Source organism: Canis lupus, chromosome 25, assembly GCF_011100685.1.
Source record: "Canis lupus familiaris isolate Mischka breed German Shepherd chromosome 25, alternate assembly UU_Cfam_GSD_1.0, whole genome shotgun sequence".
Lineage (NCBI taxonomy): Eukaryota > Metazoa > Chordata > Mammalia > Carnivora > Canidae > Canis > Canis lupus.
The window spans coordinates 13,085,636-13,110,242 of record NC_049246.1 but is presented as its reverse complement, the minus strand read 5'-3'; the positions used below and the strand labels follow the sequence as shown (position 1 = coordinate 13,110,242).

General features: G+C 44.3%; 1 protein-coding gene across 2 annotated transcripts in view; it reads left to right on the top strand.

The window, feature by feature from the left end:
* CDK8 (cyclin dependent kinase 8) overlaps positions 1 to 3,774 on the top strand; it is a 135,849-nt gene extending 132,075 nt beyond the window's left edge. The window contains exons 13-14 of one of the 2 annotated variants that reach the window (XR_005378440.1): positions 2,334 to 2,422; positions 2,538 to 2,699. Coding sequence is in view for 1 of the 2 variants with exons in the window: in XM_038573422.1 (XP_038429350.1) it covers positions 2,730 to 2,806; positions 3,483 to 3,522 (117 nt within the window). In the remaining variant the exon portion in view is untranslated. Of the gene's footprint in view, positions 1 to 2,333; positions 2,423 to 2,537; positions 2,700 to 2,729; positions 2,807 to 3,482 lie in introns of those variants that run through there. The other variant, XM_038573422.1, reaches the window with a different exon arrangement.
* Positions 3,775 to 24,607: the final 20,833 nt, after the last annotated feature.

The window sequence follows — 24,607 nt, the reverse complement described above, 5'->3', positions numbered from 1 at the left end:
AGTGGACTTTATCTGGATTCCCCTTTCTTGTGTTGGAAACTGCTTTCAAGCAGTAAGTCCATGCAAGAGTAGAACTCACTTTGTTTCTCAAGGATCACAGTACATACCGTGCTGCCTATTTTCTGATGTATGAAAACCAATTTTTGGATATATTTGGTCCAATTTTCAAATTGTTTAAGGAGGAAAAGTAGATCTGGTCCTATTTTCCTATTGTGGCCAAAAGCAGAAGTCACAGCTAGATACAGTTTGTTAGGTGGGTAAAACATAAAGCAGCTTCATAAGATTTATTAGCATTGTGATATAAGTGAGTTTGATATTGATAAGACAGTCAATATATTTTCCTAAAACTTAGGTATATGTCCAAACATCTGGTTTGGCAGTCTGGTATATAATGTGATCCTCTGGTTTCCCAATGAGAAGATTAAGAAAAAAAAAAAGTTTAGTGGCACCTGGGTGGCTCTGTCAGCTGAGGTCATCATGTCTCAGGGTAGTCCAATTGAGCCCCATGTCGGAGTCTGCACGGGCATGGAGCTTGCTTGATTCTCCCTTTCCTTCTGCCCCCCACACCTCCTGCTCATGAGCTCTCTCTAAAATAAAATAAAGATCAATTTAGTCACAAACATTTAAAATGACACATTAGATAAACTAATATTTTAGAATACTGCCTTTCTCACTCGTATGAAATAATTTTATTCATTCTGTTGTATGCATTTTTTACTTTACTAATTTTGTCATTACCATAATCTCTTTTTAAGGTATCTAAAATATCATTTTCATGTCGTTGAAATTGTATGAGTTTTTTTTCCCTTTTTTTGCTGAAGTTGTTATCAGCATTTTTCTCCTTATGTATATCAATCTCACTGGAAATTTTACCTAAGGTACAAGTATTTGTTCACATTATAGGAAATGGCTTATCCTGTGCTTATTTTTCTTTATTTGTTAACTTGTTTTCATTTAGCATCACCACATGCAAAACTCTTACTTTGTGGCTTTTGTAAGTGACTTTTGTAAGGCTTGTTGACCATACATCCAACAATTATAATTGGGTGTATCATACCACCAAAGATAATTACTTAATGCTAAACCTGGTCAATTTCTTTGTCTCTGTTTTTAAAAATCCATTTCATCACATGATCTCTGTAATCATCCAAGATTAACATTTTAAGATCATTTTAGACTAGAGTTGCAAGATAACATACAGGTGTCCACTTACATTTGAATTTCAGATAAATGGTAAATAAATTTTAGCATAAAATGCCACAAATATTTTATGGAACATACTTATATTACAAAAAAAGGTATTTATCTGAAATTCATATTTAACTGGGAATACATTCTTTTTATGGCTGAGTAATACTCCATTGTATATATATACCACATCTTCAACCATTCATCTGTTGATGATACAACCTATTTTAGATCCATGTCTTCCTCAGATAATCTTTATAAGATATTGCTTATCAGATTCCTTCTCTTTTGAGTGATAATATTGAAAGACAATCTCACTTTATATCTGGGCATAGCAGTAATTTTCACCATTTTCTTCTAAGTAGTAACACCATAAGCACTCCTGACTATATTTCCAAGTATCTTCCCTTGGTTGGAGCAGGGGAGGGGTTGTTGATTCAGAGAACCAAATATTGGAAGACTGTGTTCACCAATTTTCTGAGTATGCCACCAGAACCCACATTACTAATTAAAGTAATTATGATATTCATTAAATGGGTTTGGGCTAGATGCGTATATTCATTTTTCTTTTCACATTCTTGGACTTATTTTCTCTGAGTTTTTCGGCATCCCAGCATTTTTCAGAGATAAATGTTATCTTTATTACTACCATCCTGACCCCCCAGATTGTAGGTAACGCCTAAGCCACACATGCTTGTGAGGCAATTTACATGGCAAACGGTTGTATCTACAAAGAAATCTATGATTAAAGAATTCCTTTGATCAAATCGACTGTTTAAAAAAATACAGGAGTCTCGAGGAGTGAATTTCTTCATAAAACTAAATGTGTTTTCTTCATTGGTTTTTAGCATAGTAACAATAATGCTTTCATTTTCCCCTGCTGTATTATTTAGAAAGGGTAATTCAATTTAGCTCAGTACTATGGAATCCTGGTGGGGTGTCAGATCTTTAATAACTTAACTTGTTCTGTCACTTTATTAAATTAGAGGGGAAAATAACGGTTGCTACTTTGGATCCTATTTTAGAATCTATGAAAAAGTGTTAAGTTCCTTTGTGGCTCCTGGATATCCTCAGTTAATATCAAATTGTACCCAGCTTGAAGCATTTCCTATGATTCAGAAAAGCATTTCTGTTCTGTCCCCAAGGATACAAATTGGAAATAAAGTGATAAAAACTTGGAAGTAACCCAATAAAGCATCCCTAGGAGGCAGGAGGATCTTACATTAAGCCGTTGGTAAGTTTAGAATCCTGCCCAGATGTGCTGAAAATATCCTTTCTGCACAGTGAAAATATCCACTGCCCTCTTTAAGTCAGTGATTTTCCCCTTTCTTTCTTTCTTTTTGACACAGAAAAGCAGCTGCTGCTCTTGTTGGCAGATGACGCCGCTGTTCCAAGGGAAATGAGAGCGCTCTCTGCCTTTGAGGCTGATGTAATGGGGAGGTCAAGAGTGCTTGCTCCAGCAACTCCTTTATACCCTGGCTTAAAAGGAATTTCTCCCAGCACATTCCTATCCCTAAAGAACACCCTTGCTTCCCTTCCAGAACAATGCTTTCTCCACCAGCCAGACCATTGATATGAACCAGAGCTTGACCAGCCCACAACTCAGTTCTGCACCCACGTAAGTTTGTTTTTACAGGAAAAATTTCACGTGTGCTGAGTTGAGCATCCTGAAAGATAATTTTTTTTAAACATTAATTTAACAAATGACGTTCCCTTCAGTTTTGGCTTTTCCCATTCTTAAGGGCAGGTGCACCTGGAGCCAAGGTGTTTACAGTATCCTCTCTCATCCAGGAACTACCAAGCCAACTTGAAAAGATGCCCGATGGTCTTTCTTGATTTCTTTCACTGTATTTTATACTGAATGATGATGTGTGGTTTAATCAAACTAAAAATGGGCCATTATCTCCTAGCCTGAGGAACTGGTGGGTTCTGAAGAAGTGTGGAACTGTAGTCTGACCTAAGGTGGGCTCCTGGGGCACATTGGGGCAAATCAGCCTGGTTCTCTGTGTGCTCTTAGACTTGTAAGCATTTAATAAATTTAATAAATTCCATAAAGACAAGGGCTGAGTTCTTAAATATACTAAGCTCTTGCTATATGTCAGCCACCATTTCACCATCTGACTTAATCCTCACGACAGTCTTAGGACCCATACATTATTATTATTCTGATTTTCCAGATGAGGAGGCTAGTACTTAAATGGTTCGCCTCTTGTCCAAGACACACAGCTCTCAGGCAGAGCCAGGATTCTAATTAGGCCCGTCTGCCTCTACAGCTTTGCTCTTTACCTCCACAGTGATTTAGTGAACGGACATTACGTCAATGAAGGGAGGTGAGAAGGGGAGCGGCAATCTTGGGACGAAGCTGATGCTGAGGGGGGCAGAGCAGAGACCATCACAAGTCAGGGTTGGATGTCAACCTACCAGCCTAGAAGTCTGGCCCCCTCTGGATTTTCAAGTTACATAAATAATAAATATCCTCACTCTTTAAGCCATTTTGAGTTGATTTTTTTTTTTTCTATTTGCAGTGGAAAGTGCTCATTGATACACTGGATAAGCTAGGTCTGGGATTTTTCACCCACTGGGATTCTTTCTGCTTACTAATTACTTACAGATATGCTTCTTTTCTGTAGGAACATAGTCTTTAATGAAATTTTAATTCATATTTATCATGTACCAGTTGGAACTCAGACGACAATAAATTGGCTTTCTGATTTTTAAAAATGAGTTCACATGTCTTTGTTTTTATCAATTTTCTTTTTTCAACATTTAACTTCTGTGTTTATGTCATGCCCCTAAGAGTTTATGCAAGTATCTGGCTCTCTCATTGAGAAAGAGGTAACATTTATTTCTTGATGGTGCATTGCAAGCATACTCTCTGATCACAAAGCCCTTTATCACTCACTTCCAAGCTAATTTATTTCTTTGAGAGCTGCACAATCCCAGCCTTGTGGGAAGAGAGTCTCCCACATTCGGAGAGCAATGGCTGGTTTAGAAATGCTCTGTCTTTGTCTAAGACGAAGTCTCTTCCGCATCCTTGATTATGTCTAAATGATGCTCTTATGCTTAAACAGAGTCCACTTTCTCAGTCTACCAGGAAGCACTGATTTGTTTACCAGCCCCAGGGATGGGAGGAAGCAGCAGTCTGCAGGGCAATCGCACAGCCAGGTGAGCACCACTGAGCTCTAGCTTGGAAGAAAGTGATTTTAAAGGCTGTGAGGATTTGGTGTCATGCCAACCTATTTACTAAGGAATCTGCACAGCCTGCCTGGGAAATTAGATGGGCAGGCAAGGATTCAGAATGCTCCCAAATGGGGACATTGAGGTAGCTATAATTGTCCCCAGCTGGGGCAGGAGGGACAACAATCATGAGAGAACAGTGCCCAGGGTGTGTGTGACCTGGGTGCCTGCAGGCCTTCACAGCAACCACAGCACCCAGGAGTAGACAGCACGGGGCTCCCATGCCACAGAGGATTACTTCCCTAGTACTTTGGCTTAGATGAACTCACTAGAATGACAGGTACTGCCACCGAACAAGATGACAGGACCTGGTGTGTCAGGGAGGACAAGTAGCCTGGTAGAGTCTTGACTGAGAGAGTTGACCTGGCCCATGGAGTCTTGATATGCCTGCACCACCAGGAACTTAGGAAGGCACTGTCCCCTGAGGTCAGCTGGGGCTCACGCAGGGCCATTGTAGGCACAGCTGTGATACTAGAGTTTAATAGGACTGCTCTTAAAACTTCATTTACTCATTCACTGAGACCTACTGTGTGCCAGCCAGACACTGTGCTAGGTTCCAAGGATTAATGAGAGTAAATGTGTATGTTTGTTGGGTGGATGGATGGGGAAAGGAAAATATAAGTATATTCTTATATTCTAAGTATATTAAACTAGCTTTTTATTCAAAGGAATATTGTTGTAGTTCCTTTCCTAAAATGAGAAAACTTATAATTCAAAGTCATCCTGTTTGTAAACATTGGGGGTTCAAAAAACATCTGAGGAGCTGGGAAGCCTTAGAACAGCTAGACTCAGCTTCTCAGATTCCTTAAAAGGAGCCCTACAGATGTGGGACCAGATCCCACTCAACTCCTGGAGAATGACAGGATGGCACCTTTAACTTCCTGCATCACAAAGTCCTCTTCCTGGCTTGTTCTGCATGAACCTCCCCACTCACTGTGACGTGTCCTGCCATGTCCAATTAAGGTCATGCAGTGGGCCCATACCTCTGTGAATGAAAGAGGGTAAGAATACCCTGGAGGAATTAGACCTTCCTTGGTACAATCATCTGGCAAGAGGCAGGCCTCAAACCAGGACAAGGACAGCGGGCTCTCCTGGAAAGGCCAGGTCTCCAGGTCTCAGAGCTTTACTCACTCAGGTCCGTACACTGGAGCCTACGGGAGCACCAGGCTACCCTGTGCTCCAGGAGCCTCATTTCAGACACTTCAACATCATCTGTCACATACTCAGTCCCAGAGAAAACGGACGAGAGCAGAAGATGTTCATCCCACAACCTTTGCATTGTGTCCTACTCCCAGGCCACGGCTCTTGGTGCACCAGGAATTAAGACATTTTGTGACTGACCCAATTATACTGCATTGTATCTGTGCAGGCATGACGAGTTCACTAATCTGTTAAACTGTGAATGTTTAAAATATACCAATATCTTTGTAACTGCCTTGGCATCTCTTTTTTAATATATTGAGTGATTTAAAAAAGAAAATGACAAAGAATTGACCCTGGGCTCTTTCAGCCTGAGAGAGGTTCTGCTTGGCCTGGACATCAGGGTTCCCGTGTGGAAGGGGCCTTGCCTAACAAGGTGTGGTCCCTGGGTTAGCACATCTACATTACCTGGAACTTGTTCAGAACACAGACTCTGCCTCTCAGCAAGGTCACCACCAGGTAGTTTCTAAGCACTAGGAAAGCTCAAGAAGTGTAGATGTAGGGAAGACAAGGGGAAGACGGATGAACAACCATAGGCTCGGCCCAACTGCAGCACTCCATCCTCTGTGCGCCCTGTGTGGAGCACAGTCTTTAGCTTACCTGGTTTGGGTGTTCTGTCTGCTGTGTTTGTGGTAAAGAGTGAGCACCTTCTGAGGCCATACACCTAGCTCCTCCAGAGGAAGCAGAAGGCCCTAGATCCAGCCACCCGTCTAGTTTACACTAGTATGTATTAAAGTTCATCAATAGAAATTTTATGGAAATTAGTCTTTCTTGTCTTATAAGTCAAATTTATAGAGACAGGAAGTAGGAGGGTGGTTGCTAGCAGGGGTGGCCAGTGGGGTGGGGTGAGTTGGTGTTTAATGAGGACAGAGTTTCTCTTTGGAAAGATTACAAAGAGTTGTGGAGAAGGATGGTGGTGATGGTTGCACCACAAGGAAAATGCCCCTGAACTGTACACTTTTAAATGTTTGATGATACTCATGTATATTTTACCATAAATAAATGAAATACTAAGGAGGTCCAATCAGTGGGACGCCCTAGCTGATTGGATGTGGGGTGCGGGCCAGAGAAGAGGGGGAGGCTGCTGCCCTGCCCAGCCCCAAGGACCATCCACACCGCCAGCCTCCCGAGCCCATCCTGAGGCACGTAGGAACCCTTCACTTTCTCTGCCTGGACCACCCCCGGCCGGTGCTGAGCTGGAGGCTGTGGAGAGCACCCTCACAGCACCTTAGCACTACATAGGTCCTACCACCCAGAGAAGGCAAGCACCCGGACGAAGTGAGGTTAGAGCACTGGAGCAGGAAGGAGGTCCAGGCAGCCTCTGAGCCTGGGGCCCACCGACAGCCCAGAGCGGTCAAATGCTGCCTCCACTGTGTAGAGAGAAGGCACCAGGTGTGTGTAGAGCCGCTGACCGGGGGGCAGGGGGTGCTCCTGGATGTGGCCCCAGGGCCCACTTTGACCTGGGCCCACACTCTGAGACGTGACTGACCCTCAACTACACTAGCCTGCCCCTGTCTTTCTCCCGAGGCTCTCCCGAAGGCCATGGCACAGCCGCACCCAGGCAGGGCCCTCCACGCCACTGGCCTCCACCAGCCAGCAGCCGCCGGTATCAGGAGGTGTGACAATGAGTTAAGAACACCCACCTGACTCCAGGTGGAGCTGGGAAGCAATGAAGGTAGCTTATTTTACAGGCCCCGGCAGGAAGGAGAGTTTTCTTTAGCTTGGCAACAACTCAGCCAATAAGGAGCCACCACAGTCCAGAACTGTGGCTCTCCTCTAAGGAACTCTTGCTCTGAAGCACCCCTTCCAATGCCTCTCTCCTCTATGAAAGGATGCGGTTTCCTTTGTTCTGCCGGTTTCCCTGTGGCTCGCATACCCTGAGCTATAATTCCTCTGCTCTTCCTGAGTAAACTCGTGTTTGCCTGTTAAATAACTGGCTAGTTTATTTTTAAGGTGGACAGTGGGCAGGCAGGTGTCGGGTGGGTTGGTGAGAATCAGGCCGGAGCCTTGGGAGTGGGCTCCCGGGCTCCCGCCTCAGGGCTGCCGTGAGGAGCTCGTGAGGTCCCAAGCCGGCTTCCCCATGTCCCAGCTCCTCCTCTGTGTACAGCCACACGGGCCCAGGGAAAGAGGACCTGAGGGGGGTGTGATGCTGAGCCCCTGAGGGTGGGGAGCGCCCTCGGAAGACGAGCATTGGAGCCACCGCCCTGCAGCTCGGGTCAGGACACAGTTCCTGAATCTTGGCTTCCAGAACGCTGAGACAGATACCACCTATGAGTTCCTGAAAGGAATGTGTGGACGAGGCTCCCTTGATGATACTGTGCCATCTGACTGTGAGGTGAGAGAGGAGGCAGACCAGGATTAGCGCAAGAACTCCACCATGTTTGCAGCTGCTCAGGCAGCTGGATGGTCTTCTCTTTAGGCGAAATGGGTCATGGAGGGAACCCTTTTGTGTGACTCTCAGGGTTGCGGGGATCCAGTGCCTCAAATCAAAGAATGAAATGCTCAGAGTCCCCATCCTGTCCCAGGCTCTCACTACTCACATCTCCTGCGTCCTCAGCCATCTCCCACCGACTGTTTCCTAGGTGCTGTGGGGTCTCATTAAACCATTTATTTGCTTGGTTTTCCCAGGAGATAAAAGATCACAGCATTCTTAAATGTAATACACTTTTCAGCTGCTCTGATTGGTTCAGCGGAGCCTGACAGGACAGAGGGATTGTTTCCAGGCCAGGCAGAGCAGTGGCGAGTCCAGCCAAACCAGTGACTGCAACATCTCTGAACATGCCAGACGAGCTCAGGAATCTGCCCTTTTACACTTACAGTCCTAGCATGCTCACCCCTCAGCCCTTCCTCTTTGCCTTAAAGACTTCTGGTTGAGCTTTAAAACACTTCCAGTTACTTCTGTTTGCTGACACCAGCGATCCTACCCCACCCCTGCCTTCCAGGCCATCAGCCTGTTGGCTACAGCACCATATTCTGGATTGTAATTGTCCATACATGGGCCTATCTGCCAGACTCTGAGCAATTTGTGGGTAGTCTAACCTGCTTCTTAGTTAGGGGGAAGGGAGTCTCAGGCCTGGTATGGAGAGAGTATCATTCTTTGCTTCCACAACATGCAAGCCCTGAGACTCTTAGCCAGGCATTTTCAAGGGCAGGCACCGAGGACACTGTGATGGCCACAGAAGGTTGAAGGTTGGAGCTGGCCTGTCTGCCTTCCCTGAGGCTCTCAACTCAGTTCAGTAGGCCAGGGTGGCCTGGAGCACTCAGGAAGCACCAGGAGGGGCCTAGCAGCCAGCCCAGCCTGTGGGAGGGACTCGGGTGGAACCTGAGTACACAGAAGAGGACATTAGTGAATGTTTCCCTTAAGAGCTGGCACATCTTAGGGAGGGAGCTGCCTTCAGGAAACCGCTCTGCTCAGGCCCTTGAGTGGAAGGTGAGGCACAGGCCACAAAGCAGGGGGCAGAGTCTCAAGTAGGAGACTTGTGTGAAGAGGGTGGGAGAAAGGGTGCAGAGAGGCAGGAGGGGAGGACGGCTAGTGGAGCTACGGGGCCCAGGGATGTGGGGGGGGGGGGCGGGGGCAGGGTGAAAGCCACTTAAGAACTAAGATGCTTGAGTTTGTCATTGCATTGGTGTAATGTAAACCTCTTCTCAGGGTTCCCACCACCCCATCATTGTGTGAGTATGTCTAGGAGGGTGAGAGAAGGGTTTCACTTCTGGGCCTGGAAGCAGGAACTTAGAGGCCAGAAGCCCCTGGGCATATGGTCTCCCTGTGCCCACAACGGATTCCCAGAAATTGTAGGTCTAAAGCGCTGGTTCTCACCCCAGCTGTACATTATAATTGCCCAGAAAGCATATTTTAAAACACAATGTCTGGAGCCTCCTTCCTTCCCCTGATTCTGGTCTAAGCCATGTAACAAGGGGCCTAAGGCATTGGTGCACTTGAAAATGCTCCCCAGGTTCTTCAAATGTGCACAAGGGTTGAGGACCACTGATTTGAAGGAGTGAGTCAAGAATGAAGGGAGGGAGTTCAGTGAGGCCCCCAAATGGAGAGTGGAAAGCAGGGAAGGGGGTCAGGGCGGCAGAGAGCAGACAATCAGGACACCCCTGCAAGGAGGGCACTTTGGGGACACGCAGAGACCAGGGGACAGGGCACTTGCAAACACTCATGCTGACAGCCCTTGTGTTTCCAGCACAAGCCTGTAGGCCCTCACAGAGCTTCACAAGCGCTGACTCATTGAAGCTGTGCAGCATCACAGAAACTGGCTGTAAGCTCTCCCTTCTGCAGGTAAGGACAGAGGAGCGCTGAGAGCTGACACCCCAGAGCAGTAGCAGCATGGGATTCAAACCTGGGTCTCAGATGCACGCACTGGGGTGGGAGCAGGGGGAATGGGAGCAGTGCCTACCTCCCTTAAATCCCTGCCTGCCCTGCAGAGCAGACTCACAGGAACTGAGGCAGATCCTGTTTTTCCATTGTTGCCCAAAGCTCTGGTCTTGGAGTTAGCTTTTCGGTGGCCTTAAAATGATTGCTATGTCTGTATTTTAGCTCGTGGAAATGAGAAAAAATCTTGATTGCATAAGTCTACAAATCTTGTTCACTCCTAATTATGCAGTGAGGCATAGACTTTCCAATAAGTAAAATTCACAGATAATCACCAAACCTAGGAATTTCCGAGGACTCTGGTGTCAGACCTCACCAGACCCTGGAGTTCACAAACACAAAACAAAACAGGCCAAAAGGGAGTGAGGGAGAAGTGAATGGTTCGAATCAAATTCTAATCCCCAACCTAAAGATTTGGATTCCAGGCTGCACTCAGGAATCTTTGTTTTAAATTCCTCAGAGGGGTTATTCTGATGGCTTCAAAACTTGGGAGCCATTGGTGGGAATGGCCCATGAACTGGAAAATCAGGCTCTCCATCCCAGTTAACCTTTACTTCCCCATAAAAAAAGTGAGCCACTGGCCTAGGCCACACAGAGAAGTGGAAAGAACCCCCTAGGGAGCCAGGGCTCTGACTTCCAATTTTGACTTTGCTTGTAGTGGGTGGACAGGCTGACAGTTGTGTCAGCATTCAGATACTGGTTTTCTTATCTGTGAAACACAAAAATTGGATAAAATCATCCCCAGCCCTTTTCTGTGATGAATTTATCTGATTCTATGCCAGTTGAATTTCTTATTCAGTAAGGGTAAGAATATTTTTTGAAGGAATAGGGATCAATTCCCCCAAAGGGGAGTTACCATAATTTTAGTATCTTTTCTTAAATCTGCTTAAGGAATTTGGTGAGACCTTCCAGCCAGCTCTCTCATCTTCCTTCCTGCCCATCACAGGGACCGTTTATGCCAGTGACCCATGGGCCTTTCACTTCTTGCCCAACTCTCAGAAATTTCCTCTCTGACTCTGGCTCTTCCTTTCCTGGAAACCCCAGAGTGACAGTTTTCAATCCTGGCTATATATTGAATCACCCAGGAAGCTCTTATAAATTATTGATACTCAGGCCTTATCCCCAAACAATTGAATCAAAATTTGGGGGTCATGACATTTGTAAAGCTCCCCAGATGATTGTGATGCATGAGAAGGTTGGAGCTTAGCCCCCGGAGCTGATGTGAAAGCAGGGGTGATGGGTCTCAAGGTAACTCTTTACCTGAGTGAAAGTGTAGGGTTGAATTTGCAGTCTTGGCAAGTCTTCTCTGTCTAGGCCTACATGCCAGTATTTTAGATATACCGCATGGGTATCTGCAGGAGCAAGCATCAAATACACTGTAGAAGCGAAATGAAAACACCAGGCCAGCTGGGACCACTGTATACCCACCAGTGGACCTGAGTCAAGTCTCCAGAGATTTAGTCTTTTCATTTGTAAAATGAGACCAGCATTTCCCTCTGACTTACAGGGTTGTTAGGTGAATTGCATGCATGGGAATTGGCTTTGTAAACTATAGAGCACTATACAAATTGAATGGGCTTAAGAAACTTACATGTAGAAAAGGAATTGACATATTCAACAAAAATATGTCAGTTTTTACCCAGTTAATGTATAGATTCCATGCAATATTGATACCAATCAAAATGCCAGCAAACTTTTTTTTACAGAAATCAACAAGCAGATTTAAAATTTGCATGGAAATGCAAAGGACCTTGAATAGTCAAAACAGTTCTGAGAAAGAGGTACAGACTTGGAGTATTCACAGTCCCTGGTTATGAAGCAACAGTAATCAAGATAATATATCAGTGTAAAACTAGGCAAGTAGTTCAATGAAATAGAGGCTTAAATCCCAAAATAGATCCCCATATATATGGCCATGTGATTTTTTACAAAATTGACAGAGCAGTTTAATGGTGAAGGGATAATCTTTCAACTAATGATGTTGAAGCAGCTAGATAACCATAGTTGAGGTATACACACACACACACACACACACACACACACACACACACACACACCTCTCTCCTATGAATGAATAAACTTATGAAATTATGGCATCTCCATACAATGGAATACTACTCAGAAAGAAAAAAGCATGAATTAGAGACATATCTACTAGAATGTGTGCATTGCTAAAATATACTAAATGAAAGAAGCCAGACACCAAGACTATATATTATTTGATTTCACTTATGTGAAATTCTACAAAAGGCAAAACTATACTGATAGGAAGCAGATCAAAGGTTGCCAAGAGCCAGGGGGTGGGAAGTGGGGATTAAATACAGAGGAGCCTGAGAGAACTATTGGAGAGATGGAGATATTCTATGTTGTGATTGCAGTAATGGCACACAACTGTATATATTGGTCAAAACTCAGTAAGTAGTTTAATAAAAACTGGTAAGCTATATTGTATATAAATTATACTTTAAGAAAGCTGACAAAAAAATATTGGAGTCTTTGGCTTGCCAGGCACTATGCTAGCAATATCAGGATGAATCAGACATGGTGCCTACCTGCAAGTGCTTGTAAATTAAAAAAAAAATAAGTGTGACATATTATTGAAAATGCTGTGACAGAGACTGTACACAGAACAAAAAGAAGTTGATTCTCACCATAGGAGGGAGAGCAAGCGAGATGGTATTTGAGACAAATCTTGAAAGATAGGTAGCAATTTGCCAAGTAATAAAGGAGAGAAAAGCAATTCCAAGCAGTGAGAACCCAAGAACAAAACCTCACAAGCTGGAAATAGCTAGACATGTTCCAGGAAATACAAGTAGTTGTCAAAACATAAGGTTCCAGAAAGAGCATGTCTGGAGATGAAAATGTTGAGGGTCTCATACCACATACTTGGGCACTCAAGTTTCAGCCTATAAACAAAGAGAAATTATTGAAAAATAATTTCTGATAAACAGGTTCAGTTTGGTATTTTATAAATATTATGCTGGAAGACAGATTGGAAGGTGGTGGCAGCTAGATCTGAGGCTAAGAAACCAATTAACAGACTATTGCAGTCACTCATAGAAGATAAACCATGAGTTTTAGTCTGTGGAGTAATGTTGAGGTAAGAGTCATGACGGGTATTAAGGGAGCCTAGCTGGTTGTGTTGGAGGATGCTGCCTAGAGAATGATGGAGAGTCAAATAGGACTCCTTGGATTCTGGCTTGGGTTCTGGGTGGCTGTGATGACATTTTTCAAGATGGCAGATCCAAGAAAGAGCAAGTGTGGGAGGGAAAGATGAATTTGGCTTAGTTCATGGTTGTCTTTTATATGGTCCATTCTGGTGGAGTGTCTACAAGGACACTGAATACCCAAGAGTAAAATTCAGAAGAGATCTAGATGTGTGGTTCAATATAATGCTCACACAGATGGCACCTAAAGCCAAGGAGTGAATGAGGGGTATCACACAGAGTGACAAGGGGGGCTTGTAATTATGGAAGGGATGATCAAAGAATAGGAAGCCTTAATAGAAGCTGAGAAATAATGGTCAAAGAGATGGAGATGGCCCAAGAGAACGTAGTGCAGAGAAGCGAAGGAACAAGTGAGCTTTTAGAGAAAGAGATGGTCAACACTGCCAAATGCCACTTCTAAGTCAGTCATGATGAAGACAGGAAAGAGTCCATTAGAATTGCCAAATGGGAAACTGTCGGTGTTATATGACAAGGTAGTTGCTATGAAGTTGTGGCGGCAGGGCCCGACTAGAAAGCCAAGCAATGAATGGGATGGAAAGACATGGAGGCAGTGAGCAGACAGTTTGGCTCTGAAATGGAACACAGAGAGAGTAGCGGGTAGCTAGGGAGAGATGTAGGATCAAAATACTTATTTTTAAAAATATTGAAAAGATATGTCAAATTTGATAGGCTGTTAAGGAAACACTAGTGGAATGGAAGAAGTTGAAAATATGGAAGAGTGGACAAGTGAAAGATTGTAGCCATGAAGGAGATGAAAAGGACTGAAATATGAAGTGAGGACCCTTTCCTCTGGGACTTCAGAAAGGACATAGAGGGCAGGTCCAAATAGAGGTAACTTTAAGGAAATTGAGGGAGTTTGTGGCTGAAGATTCATTTCTCAATGGCTTTGAGAAAAGAAATGAAAGTTGGATGCCATTACAAAATATTGGAAAGGGAGTAAATCTGTGAATTTACAAGGACACTGGAGGTCATACCATATGTCCATAGTGTCATCTGTCTATAATGGTTATGATTTTCCTGCATCAGCACTGAACTCCCTATATGTAGCTACCAGGAAAACAGATTGCTGGATTGACCCAAGATATGGATGTAACAAGATGGAAGTGGTAGAAGGCAAGGTGGTGAGGACACTTAGCATCTTCTTTTTTTTTTTTTTTAAGATTTTATTCATTTATTCATGACAGACAGAGAGAGAGGCAGAGACACAGTCAGAGGGAGAAAAGCAGGCTCCATGCAGGGAGCCCGACGCAGGACCCGATCCCAGGTCTCCAGGATCACACCCTGGGCCGAAGGCGGTGCCAAACCGCTGGGCCACCAGGACTGCCCTTTTTTTTAAGATTTATTTATTTATTTTTATTTATGATAGACACACAGAGAGAGAGAGAGAGAGAGAGAGAGAGGCAGAGACACAGGCAGAGGGAGAAGCAGTTTACCTGCGGGGAGCTCGATCCTGGGACTCCGGGATCATGACCTGAGCTGAAGGCAGACACAACCACTGAGCCACCCAGGCATCCCAGCATCTTCTTAACAGAATGGAGTAAGTGATGAACCCCAGGAACTAGGCTGGAAGGAGCAAAAGTGGAGGTATGATGGTAAAATTGGCAGAAAAACAGGTCAGAGGTTTAGGGGATTCTGGTGAACAGAGCAAACAAACTGATAGAGCAGGATGATAGCAGATGAGAGTCAAAAGTAAGGTCCTCAGGTGTAGGACTTAGAGAGAAGACAGTTCTGGGCAATGCCAATGTTTAAGGTGTAGAAGCCTGAAGTGAGAGAGAGGGAAGATCATTGGTGCCCAATCTATGATGTTGCGTGAGTCTTTCCATGAGTGCTAAAGTCCCCAGGATGACGTGGGTAGAAAGGGAGTATGATGAGTGAGGCATCAAAGTCCTCAATGAATGAGAGAAGTGAGTATAAGGCCAGAAGCTGACAGCCATAGGTCTGGTGAATGTGACCTGGACCTCAAGGTTTGTACCTGAGAGTAGGAGAGTAATGGTCTGAAAGAAGTAGTAGAGACCAGGGGTGCTGCTGCCAGCTGAGGACTCTATGACATTCAAGGCATAAGGGAAAATGGGATCTCCACTTCAGAGAGTGGGTAGGGGATTTTCTTGGGGTTCAGTCCGGTTTCCTGAAAAGCTAGGAGGTGGAAGAGTTGGAGATGAGGATATAATTAATCTGGGTGATAGCAGGGTATCTGTTAGAAGGGAGGGAGTAGCTGAAAAAATGAGGGAAGAGGAAGCACTGCATTGTCTGGGCAAGAGAGGACACTTGGAGGCCCACACCTGGGCTGATGACAAGATGGCAGGGATGAGAGACAGGGGCCTGCGTTGTTGGCCTCAACGTTCTGGGCAACTAAATGTGGAGATCTTTAGGGGTCTTAGATCCAAACAGAATACATGAAAATTAGTAATGGAGAACCTCACTACAATGGATGTGGGAGTTTTCTGGCAGGGGGACACTCACCCCTACCGCTTGTAGCCAATTGCAGACCCCACAGGAGTAGCCAGACTTGACCTTACATGGACTTGAACTTGATCTTGCATGGACTTGACCTTGCATGTGAATACCACTGGACTCCTCCAGGCCGCAGTTCCCCAGTGAAAAGCCAACACACTTCAGAGTTCCAGTTAACTCCAGTTAACTCCAACAGGCTTCTTAAATTACCCCCTTTCTCCTTAAAAACAGGTGGCTCTCTTTTGTTCCCCGAACTTGCATACAGTTTTGCTACAGCTTGTTTGTCCCAGATTATAATTATCTTTCATCCACGAATGAACCCATCTTTTACTGGTAAAATAACTGGCAGTTTCTATTTTTAGGGTTAACAAATGCGTTGGGGAGTTTTGCTCATGTCCTGGAGGAGGAGGAACAGGAAACTCTCCAGGGATCATGCCCGGAAAAGATTCCTGCCCAGGAGGATTGCAGAGCCTCTAGGATTTTTCCCACTTGCTGGAAATAGTTGTTTATGGTTAAGTTAAAGGGCAAAGATTTTACCTGTAGACTTAGGAAAGGGTGAAGATTATACCAATAGGTCCCTCAATAGATATTTATTCAACTGAATTGAAATACAGAGTTCAGCTCATGTGTTAATTGTGGAATAACAGCCCATCAGAGCTGGAGAGACCCGTAGGAGAGACACATATTGTGTATGACAGTCCACTCCACAGCATGCACTTTAGTGACCTCCTTTAGTGACACATGCACCAGCCCCCGCTCCTGTTTGTCTCCCAACCACTGCCCCCAAGGTTGCCTTTCAGCTGTCTCAGACTGTTGTTACTTCCTCAGATTCTTCTAGTTCTTTCTATCTCCCTGCATTTGCTCTCATGTCTTCTTGGAAGGAACCTTCCCCATTTCTGTCTGGCTACTTCCATTCATTTTTCAAGCTCTTTCTGGCTCTCCCAGGCACACATAGTGGCTCCTTCTGTTAGTTCCTGCTACGCTCTCTCACACTTCCATCAAAGAATAATCATGTCACAACAGAGTTGCCTGCTGCAATATTGTGATTTATAACAAATATATATTTGGTCATTCAGATGACCAGGATATATAGTTCTAATATGTATTTGGTCTTTGTCCATCGTTCCTGGCTCACAGTTCCCAGGACCCTCAGTCTCTTTCTATTCTGTGTCTTTACACCCAGTTCTTTTGAGCCTCAGGATCTCAGGAAGTGATTAAGTGCACGGATTTCAAAGCCAGATAAACCCTGGACTAAAATTCCAGGTCCACCACTTACCAGCTACAAGCTGCTGTCCTTAGGCAAGTTACTTAAACTTTTGCAGCCTCAGTCTCATTATTTATGACATGGGAGTGATGATGGAGGTGGCGGTGTGATGGAAAGGTAAGATAATGTTCTGACATCCAAATGAGACCATGTATACAAAGCTCTTTGCATGGTGCCTGGCGCACAGTAAAGTCTCTTTATATATAAACCGTCACTTTTCCTGATTTAAAAAAAAAAATAGATTCAGAAATTTCCTTACAACCTAGATTATTCAAGTCCTGGTGAAAAGATTCATACCACTTGAGAAACCTGGATGCCAGATTATTAGTTCAAGATAAGAGTACCAAACAGACCAGACACTATGTTACCCTCCCTACCTCCTCCCTGGGGACAGTGCCAGGGACATATTGAGAAATTCTCATTACCCACCTCACATTTTTTAGATTCTGTCATGACTATTATTCCTGTCTTTGCCGTGTCATTTTAACTTCTTTCCACAGCATGTCACATTTCCAAGCTAATTCCCACTGAGCTGTGATAGTGAAAGTCTCCTTAATTTAAACCTTCAGCCAGAGAGAGTGACCCCCTCCTTATTTTTGAGTCCAAGATCTGGGGCTCTGTCCAACTTTGAGAATGAACCCTCCTTCCCCACCCCACCCCCACTCTCACTGCAGCCCATTGATGACACTGTTTATCCTCAAAGGAAAGAAAAGCAGGTTTTTATTTATGGGCCAGATGATGTATCATATAGAGTTGCAAAGAATTCCCCACTGGACGTCTCAGCAGCCAAGGGCCGAGTGCATTAGTCAAAGACGCTATTGATACAAGGGAACAGCACCAAGTGTCCTCAGCTGCCCCGAGAATGTCTTTCCTGAGATATTTGTCTGGAAGTAGGTCTGACATTTCTGACATTTGCAAGGGAGCCTGGGGGACTGCCGTCTTAAGCAAGGAAGCAGCTGGTAGCTCTCTCCCACAATCAGCCCTGAAATGTTGTGAAATTCCGTTGTTTTTGGACAGCCAGCACAGGGGCCCTGAGAACGTGGGACAACGGGTCATTGCAGAATGCTTAAATCACACCTGGTTCCGGGCCCCGAGAGCCGGCCAAGCACATTCTTGTCTGTCCTTCCCTCTATCTTTCTGTCTCTCTCTCTGCCACCCTCCCTTGTACTTTCTTTTCTTGTGTGTGTACCCACACAGAACTTTAATAAAACCTATGATGAAGGTTAAATATGTTTAGGATAAAATGTACTTTTGTGGTAACTCCTTTTAAATTAAATAAAAGTTCTGAAAGGTCAGGAATGTATCACAGCAGCATCAGGGAAGAGTGAATCTCAAACATCTTATTTGAGAAAAGAACTTCAAATCTGGTTTTGAGGGTACAGCCCCCGTAGAACTAAGTTTCAAATTTTAGCCCAAAATTCCAATGATGATGGCTGTGTTTAGCTGGATTGTTCACTTTCTCCTGAGTAAGAGAACACAGAGTGTGTTATATTTGGGAGTCATGTTTACCCAAATTCATAATGTACTTTCTTGCCCAGTTCTAGTTTGGGATGACTGAGACACTCTCGTGGGTCATGAGATTGAGTTATCCTACAAAACACAGGTTCAACGTTGATGAAACTTCTAAGACATGAAGCTCAACAACCCAAAGAAATACAATGCGTGGTTTTCCGACCTCAGTTAAAATGATTTTTTCCTCAAGGATATATTTTGGGTCTTTTTGTTGTTGTCGTTTGACTAATTTACTTCAGCTGCTGCAATATGGAGGTAATACTTATCAGCTCTGTTGAGACAGGTGGGTCAGGCAGTCTCTTAGCTCTTTCCCTCAGAGATCATGCAGTGATGCTGCCAACATGCTGTCCTCCTCCACAGTCTCCATATCCCTGCCTGGCATGGAGGCATCTGGACTTCTCAAGACCCTGCAACTGCTTCCTCTCCCTTCTCCCCACCTCCTAGCCCTCTACTTAATCCACTTTTCAATCTCCTGGGCTAGAAACACACTTGCCTTCTCCATCTTACCAGAGGTGAAGTGTTTCACCACTGGCTGGGGGTGAGGGCAGGTGGCTGGTGGCTAGTATTTGCTGGTGTCTGTAGTGTAAACACATCCACTGTGGGAGTATTTTAAGTCAATTTAACAAGAAGCTCACATAATTCCTGAAAATTCAATAACCAGCTCTCCCAAAGGTAGAGGGTTCTGGGGCATCGCTGCAACCTTCCATTGATTCTGCCCTTAACTTTGAGCTATCTTTCTCCTTCTCTATATTGTAGACCTTCTCAAGGAGCGATCCACAATCACTGCTTATATTTCCTAACACTGAAGTCTCTTGGGCCCTTACAATCTGACTTATACCTCTTTGAAATCATTAGTAATTTTTGTTGTTGTTGTTGTTACTACAAAAGCTATCCATGTGAAATCCAAAAGCAAAACCAAAAAGAATCCATCAACACAAATGATAGTATAAAAGAGACACCATCAGTGAGCTTCGAATTGCAAACCGACACTCTTGTTCCTTGTCTACTTTAGCCTCTGCACCATAGGTCACTAGTGGCCTCCCCCTCTACTGGGACCTCTTCTTTCTTCTTTTTTGTGCTTTTTTTTTTTTAAGATTTTATTTATTTATTCATGAGAGACACAGAGAGAGAGAGAGAGAGAGAGGCAGAGGGAGAAGCAGGCTCCTTTCAGGGAGCTCGACATGGGACTTAATCCCAGGTCTCCAGGATCACGCCCCAGGCTGAAGGCGGTGCCAAACCGCTGAGCCACTGGGGCTGCCCAGGCTTTTGTTTTTAAATTGAAGTATGGTTGACACCCAATGTTACATTCATTTCTACATGTTATGCCGTGCTCACCACAAGTGGAGCTCCCATCTGTCATCATACAACACTACTACAATATCATAGAATATATTCCCTGTGCTCTGCCTTTCATCCCCCTTACTCCATTACTGGAAGCCTGAACCTCCTGCTCCCCATCACCCATTTTACCCATCCCCCCCACTTCCTCACCTCTGACAGCTATCCATCTGTTCTCTCTATTTACAGGCGTGTTTTGGCTTTTTGTTTTTGTTTTTATTTATTCATGAGAGACACAGAGAGAGAGAGAGAGAGAGAGAGAGAGAGAGGCAGAGAAGCAGGCTCCACACAGGGAGCCCGATGTGGGACTCGATCCTGGGGCCCCAGGATCAGGCCCTGGACCGAAGGCAGGCGCTAAACCGCTGAGCCACCCGGGCTACCCAGCTTTTTGTTTTTCATTTGTTTTGTTGTTCATTTGTTTTGATATTTCTCTTTCTCTGTCTGACTTATTTCATTTAGCATAATACCCTTTAGGTCCATCCATGTCACAAATGGCAAGAGCTCATCCTTTTTAATGGCTGAGTAACATTCCATTGTATATACCTACCATATCTTCTTTATCCACTCGTTTATGGATAGACACTTGGGCTGCTTCCATATCTTGGCTACTCTAAATGATGCTGCAATAAACATGAGGATACATATATCTCTTTTAGTTAGGAGGTCTCCTTTCTTTGGCTATGCCTTCCTGTCCTTCCATCTCTCCAATATGCCTTCCTCCTCTCTTACCTCTTCCTCCTCTGCCCCCACAATGTCTATGTCCCTAGAGCTCTCATATACCTTCTTCTCTTCCCTTCATCATTTCCATCAACCTTGACGTTGGTGACTCACAAGCAGATCTCTCTATCTAGGGCCTCTCTTCAGTATCCCATTTGCCTCCAGTTCCTTTTCCTCCCAGAAATGGGAGTAGTTCATAAAAAACTCCACCAGCTTGACATCTTCTCTGCTGTTAACTACAAATACCATAGAGTTCCTCTGCACTCTGCACACATATATCTTGCTTATTGAATCTCCCAGCTACCTCTTACTCCATTTCACTTCTGCAGTTGAGACCATTATTACCTATTGTCATACCTTCTGGCCTCTGGAATTGACAAGGGTTCCTCTTCAGTTGAAAAGAGACTCAGCTATAAGATTTTTATTTATAAAACATAGCTTCAACCAACCTCACCTTCCAGCTCCAATACCTTTGATTATATGAGGTTTCACCTTAGCCTAGCATCAAGGTCCTCAATGACATGACCAACCGCTGATTATCTCCCAACATTATCTACCACTCCAGCATTCACCTGCTCCTGGACTTGTCCATGTTGTTCCCTCTGTCTGCAATTCCTCATTCCCCGTTTCTACATATCTAAATCCACCCATCTTCAAAACCAGGTTCAAAAGCTACCTCTCCTCTGAACTTTCTTCTGAGCTCCACAGGTGTAAATAATTGCACTTCCATTCTCTGAACTCAGAACACTTTTCTTGTGTCACGTCACTTTCTGCCTTGCATTAGAGTAATTTGTGAAAGAAAGAAGGAAACCTAACATTTATTAGCTCAGTCATTGCATTAGAACTTTTTATTAGCTCCTTCAATGTTTACACAACCCTGGGAGGTGGATACGATTACCTCTCATTACAGAAAAGGAAACAGTGGTTCAGAGTAGCACCATGAAATTGAATTTATGTGGCAGCCTGTATGACTCTATATCCATGCTATTACCACTCCATCATGTCTGCCTTAACTCTCCTCTCATGGTAACCTCCTTGAGACTAAGGACTATATTTTGTTCATATACCTCAAGACTCCCAGTGCAGGGCCTGGCACCCAGCCAGCACTCTGAAAGCTGAGGGACTGAATGAAGGATGGATTGACTGATGGGTTTGCCCACTGCTCATTTCCCAGCTGTGCTGTGGATTGCAGCTGTGCATTCCAAAGTTACAGACACTATAAATATCTCACCACCCATTCACATTTAGATGTTTCTTCCTGCCCTCTGTGTCCTACTTCTGGGTCTCTCTTTGATTGGCAAGCTTTGAAGGAGGCAGAGATGGAATCTGTGGTTCTTTTTTGTCCAGATTCTGAGTGTAACAATCAACAAATGATTTCTGGTGATGGAAAAAAGTTGTTTTTCAGAATGATTTTATGCTGCTTTCTAGATCAATTCTATTTGCATTTCCTCCACGTCATTGTAACAGATAGAAATTGCATGCTGAGTCCACTGTGACAACACCTCTGTTATGACAATTATTTAGTCTTTTTTTTTTTTTGAAGATTTTATTTATTTATTCATGAGAGACACACACAGAGAGAGAGGCAGAGACAGGCAGAGGGAGAAGCAGGCGCCATACAGGGAGCCCGATGCGGGACTTGATCCGGGGACTCCAGGATCACACCCTGGGCCGAAGGCAGGTGCTAAACCGCTGAGCCACCCAGGGGTCCCCCCAGTTATTTAGTCTTAATTTAGCCTTAAGATCCCCAGCCTATTGTGACCTATGCTACTCCTCCTGCCCCACCCCTCATCCGCCCCCTGCTGGCCACTCAAAGCCCTCATTCTTTACAATTCTACCAGTGCAGGTGAGTCTACACAAGTGCCTGACCCAGAGCTTCCCACAAACCACACCTATGGGCCTGACTCCTCCACCAAATTCTTACCTGTTCTTGGTTTCTTCTAGATCTACTTATCTAAACTAACTGAGACTAGACAACCTTTCACGGAATTACTACATTATTCCCTACTCCTTCCATTAAGCAGTAGCATCGTGGAGTACTTTAATTGAAAAACTAACTGATGGTGGGAACTCAGGTACCCTGGTCTCCTATTGAAAAAGGTATTTTATTTAGAGCAAGGGGACTTCTCTAGGAACATCCTATTGTGCCAGCTACCTGTGTGCCTGGCCCTAGCCACACACTGTCTCCCAGTGTGTGCCTCCAACTCTCTCCATGCTTGATTTGCAGCCAGAAAGTGATGATGAACCAAACTCTCATTGTTTGCAATCTGATTCACAGACCAGGCTGATGAAACTGGTGACAAACATAGATGTGATTCTTCAAAGAGCAAGAGTGATATATGGCCCCTGTGGAGGTGGGCATTCCCCAGCCTAAGGAAGTGGTTGTCAAAGCTGGCCAAGGGGCCTTAAAGACCAGCAGGGACAGTGTTTCTGCTCTTTTGACTCTTCTATCAGTGCTGTCTCTGACAGAATGTGATATTAACCCGTCCTTTGTACCATATTTTCCAGTGCTTTCTGACATAGACAAAGGGGCCCCCGAGGGATGGCCCAGCCCCTTGGCAGGGTCAGAAGGGGAAGGACACCACACTCTCACTGTCCTGCAGCTGGTAGGATGAACAGGACTCTGCACATTCCTTTGCTTGTTCAAAAGCACCAAAAAGCCTCTGGCTCCCTTGGTGTATTGCTTTGATATAAGAAAATAATTCTTCTTCTTCTTCTTTCTTCTTCTTCTTCTTCTTCTTCTTCTTCTTCTTCTTCTTCTTCTTCTTCTTCTTCTTCTTCTTCCTCTTCTTTTCTTCTTCTTCTTCTTCTTTCCTCCTACTCCTTCTTCTTCTCCTTCTTCCCCTTCTTTCTTCTTCTTCCTCCAAATTAGTGCATAAATTCCACCGAGACCTCAGATTTGTGGTGGATAGATTTCATGGGCATCCATGCACTGAGCAGCTGTTGTGGGATTTCTGACTTTTGAATGTACATTTATTCCCATGAAGAACTCCAGGGACATCTAAGCCCTTGGATGCTCCCTCCTCTGCTTGTCCTCTCTCTCTGTCCCCAACACAGAGGTTACTGTAGCTATTACTGCAACTGTTTGGAGCTGTTCAGTAAAAAGTCTCTTTTAATCCAGCGTTACTAAAATGTGTCCTAGTTTGTTCGCATGTATTTATTTGAATCTCAGTGTATGGTGGGATGAAATATAACACTAAGAAGTAAAATTGTTCTACTGTGACTATGAATAATGTTATTATTAGCCTGTTTGTGGATATTGGAAAAATTTTATTTGTGGCAAGGTGATATACTGAAAAAGAGAGAGCATGTGTCCCTGATATAAGAGCTAGGAATTGGCTAGATAAATGTCCAGCATTATAGGTAGACAGGTAGGTAGGTAGGTAGGTAGATAGACAGATTATACACACATACATTACATGTATATATTTGTATATGTGACACATATATTTAAAAGGATAGAGAAATGTTTATCTCAAGTACTGAATGATGGGAGTTCAAAATTCCTTTTTCTTTAAGGAGAAGGAAAACAGAGGTCAGGCTGTGAGACAGAGGAGGATAGGTTGATTTTGCAATGGAGATGGGGGGTCTGATCTCCTGCACAGTTAGCCAGAACAGCCTTTTGTCATGTGCTGGCTCCTGGCCCTGACATCGTGGGTGCACTTATTGGGCTCACCAGTTCAAGAGGATGTTCAAGAAGCAGATGTTCAGGGATGTCCCCAGCTTTGACAGAGGCAGCCCATGGCCAAAGCTGTGTTCCCAAGGCAAGGCCAAGACAGTGTCCAAGGGAATTCTTCCTGAAACACTCTGGGGATGCAGCCTTTGGAAAGGTCTGGCACTCATGCACTTGACTTATTAGCTGCCGTACAAGCAGGAAATAATCCCCAGAGGCAACGGCATCCTCAAATATGAACAGCGATCCTGAATTTGCCTGCAGTGTTAAGGAATGAGGGGCTCTGAAACTTAACGTTTTAAACTCTTTAACATTTTGAACAATTTCTTGATGTCTCAGAATCATTGTGAAAAAGCACAAATTCACTTTAGAAAAAATAATCTAATCCAGATGCTAGTCTCAGGCCCAGCTGCATCAAAGGGTCA